Genomic DNA, 2,819 nt, shown 5'->3' with positions numbered 1-2,819 from the left:
GCTTTTAATAGTAGCATTTTGGGAAAAATTCATTTTAATTATTTGTTATATAAATCTATAATAGATGTTTATATTGATCTTATATCAAGTTTTCTTGTTTAAATTTCTCATAATTTCACTAATATACAAAAAGATTCATTTGGATTTCCTACAAATGCCATTACACTATTTGCATATGATCACAATTCATTTGGACTTCCTGGTGCCTCAGTGGTAAACAATCCACCTGTCAATGCAGGAGATCCAGGTTCAATCGCTGGGTCAAGAAGATCCCCTGGAGAAGAAAATGGCAATCCACTCCAGTATTCTTCCCTGGGAAATCCCATGGACAGAGGAGCCTGGAGGGCTACAGTCCATGAGGTCACAAAAGAGTTAGACATAACTTAGCCACACAACAAAAACAACATAATTTATTTATTCCTTCTCATGTGGGTACCTCACGTGACAGATACCCACATACATATATATCTCTTCTTTTTGTTTAACTGTACATATCAATATCTCTAATAAAAATCTGAAAAATAAGAAAAACAAGTGGTGATGGTGTACATCTTATTTTATTTATTTTTTATTTTATGGAGAAAGATACTAGCATTTTACCATTAAGTAAATGTCTGATATGTGAATGTTTATGGTACTGGGGTTTTTTGATAAATCTTTTTCTAGGAATGTTTATTGTTATGCTAGGTTGTAAAGAGCTTTATCACGAACTGATGTTAAATTTTGTCAAACGCTTTGATCTACTGACAATGGATACTTTAATTTGTTAATGGGCCAGTTTTTTTCTTGCTTTGAAAGTTATGCAATTTTTGCATTTTAGAGATAAAAATTGTATCATAATTTAGTATCTTTTTATTACTTGATTGACTAATATTCTAAGATACTTGCACCTGTGTTAAAGAATAGGATTAGATTATAACTTTCTTATTTATGATGTTTACTTCAGGTTTGCTATCAATGACTAAATATGAGTATTTATTTTCTCAGTTTTTAAAAATGTTGAAGATAAAGAGTGCTAATTTGTTAAATTAATGGTTTCAAAAGAGCATTCAAAGGTCCAGAGTCATGAAGACAGGCTCACACAGGACACTCCAAACCATCCCTCACACTGACCTCTTCTTCCCTAGAATTTTTCTCAGGGAACCCTTCACCTCTGCATTCCTCAAACTGTAGATTAAGGGATTCAGCATAGGGTTGAAAAGGCTGTAAAACAATGACAGAATCTTCCTTTGTTCCTGAGAATGGCTGGATCTGGGGGTCATGTACAAGACGATGGCACTGCCAAAGAAAAGCCCGACCACACAGAGGTGGGAGGAGCAGGTGGAGAAGGCCTTCCTGCGGCCCTCAGTGGACTGGATCCTCAGGATGGCGGCCAGGATGCGCGCATAGGAGCCCAGCACCAGGCAGAGGGGCCCGACTAAAATGCAAACACAGGATGCAACGATGATAATTTGGTTCAGCCAAGTATCGGCACAAGCCAACTTGAGGACAGACAGGATTTCACAAAAGAAGTGGTTGATTTCATGAGGCCCACAGAAGGGCAGCTTCAGGATGAGAACTAAATGCACAAGATCCCAGAGAAAGCTAAATGCCCAGGAAGCGCTGGTCAGGACAGTGCATACTCTCCAGCTCATGATGAAAGTGTAATGGAGGGGGTGGCAGATGGCCACATACCTGTCATAGGACATCACCACCAAAATCAGGCACTCTGCAGCAGCAAAAGCCAGATACAAAAATGTCTGCATAATGCAAGGAACAAAGGAGATGGTTCTTTTCTGACTCACAAGATTTGCCAGCATCTTGGGGACATTGTTGGAGGCATAGGATATGTCGATGATGGCCAAGTGTGAGAGAAAGAAGTACATGGGGGTGTGAAGTCTTGAGTCTAAGCAGATAAGCCCCAGGATGACTCCATTCCCCAGAAGGGTGAGGGTGTAGAAGAGAGAGAAAAGTCCAAAGAGGAAAAACTCCAGTGCTGAATCGACCTGGAATCCCAGGAGGGTGACTTCTGTGATCCATGTCTGGTTGCCTCCCATGCTCCTGGCTAGAGACAGAGAAGCCCAAGGCTTCAATAGGACAGTCAGAGCTGCAGGGAAATCAAGACACAAAATACCTTCTGAGTGTAACAAAGTGAGCATTTGGATGTATTACTTTGAGTGGGTTTTCTATAACTTATTTTTAGATACACTATATACACAAACTTGGTGTGATCATACAAATCAGAACAAATTCCCCTTTTATCAATGGATAATAAGATATGTAAAATATATTATAGATAATAAAATATATGATAACATGATAAATGCATTATTACATACTCTGTGTAATAGTATACACACAAATACAGACATGCACTGTTTAGTAAAATTCAAGTATCCTGGCTTCCCTTCAAAGGTGTGAGTGTTGATTATTAATGTGCTTAGAAGAGAGACAACCCTGACAGTCCATATGTAGTAAGAGGTAGTTTCATTTCCTAATCTTGCTTATCTTCTTGGTTCAAGAAATAAAGTGTTTATGATACTTTGTTATTTACATGTTGCTTATTTTTCCACTTACCTTCTCATATGCTTTTCTATCCACTTATTTCAGATTTGAATTCCCTTATTAAATAACCTCTAAATTTTGTAGTATTTCAAACTTTGCATAAAACTCCTCTCAACAGTGGACTAATTATTCCATAGAAGCATCTTCTGCCATTTCTTTCCCATCTCCAGAGTTTGCAATTTTATTTGTACTGTCTTATTTATTTTTTTATCAGCACCTGATCCTGAAATTTAAGCATAAGTGAAAAATTATTAGAGTAGATGAACACAGGCACA

General features: G+C 37.7%; 1 protein-coding gene across 1 annotated transcript; it reads right to left on the bottom strand.

Moving 5' to 3' along the window:
- Positions 1-1,103: 1,103 nt before the first annotated feature.
- On the bottom strand, positions 1,104-2,036 carry LOC104992106 (olfactory receptor 2A14-like). Its single transcript, XM_010844856.1, has one exon. It carries the CDS (start codon positions 2,034-2,036, stop codon positions 1,104-1,106), a length of 933 nt encoding a protein of 310 aa, XP_010843158.1.
- Between the last annotated feature and the right edge of the window lie 783 nt (positions 2,037-2,819).

The sequence above is a fragment of the Bison bison genome, unplaced genomic scaffold, assembly GCF_000754665.1.
Source record: "Bison bison bison isolate TAMUID 2011002044 unplaced genomic scaffold, Bison_UMD1.0 scf7180017864211, whole genome shotgun sequence".
In the NCBI taxonomy this organism is placed as follows: domain Eukaryota; kingdom Metazoa; phylum Chordata; class Mammalia; order Artiodactyla; family Bovidae; genus Bison; species Bison bison.
Note: the sequence above shows the minus strand (reverse complement) of the source record. Positions and strands in the feature narration are given on the sequence as shown.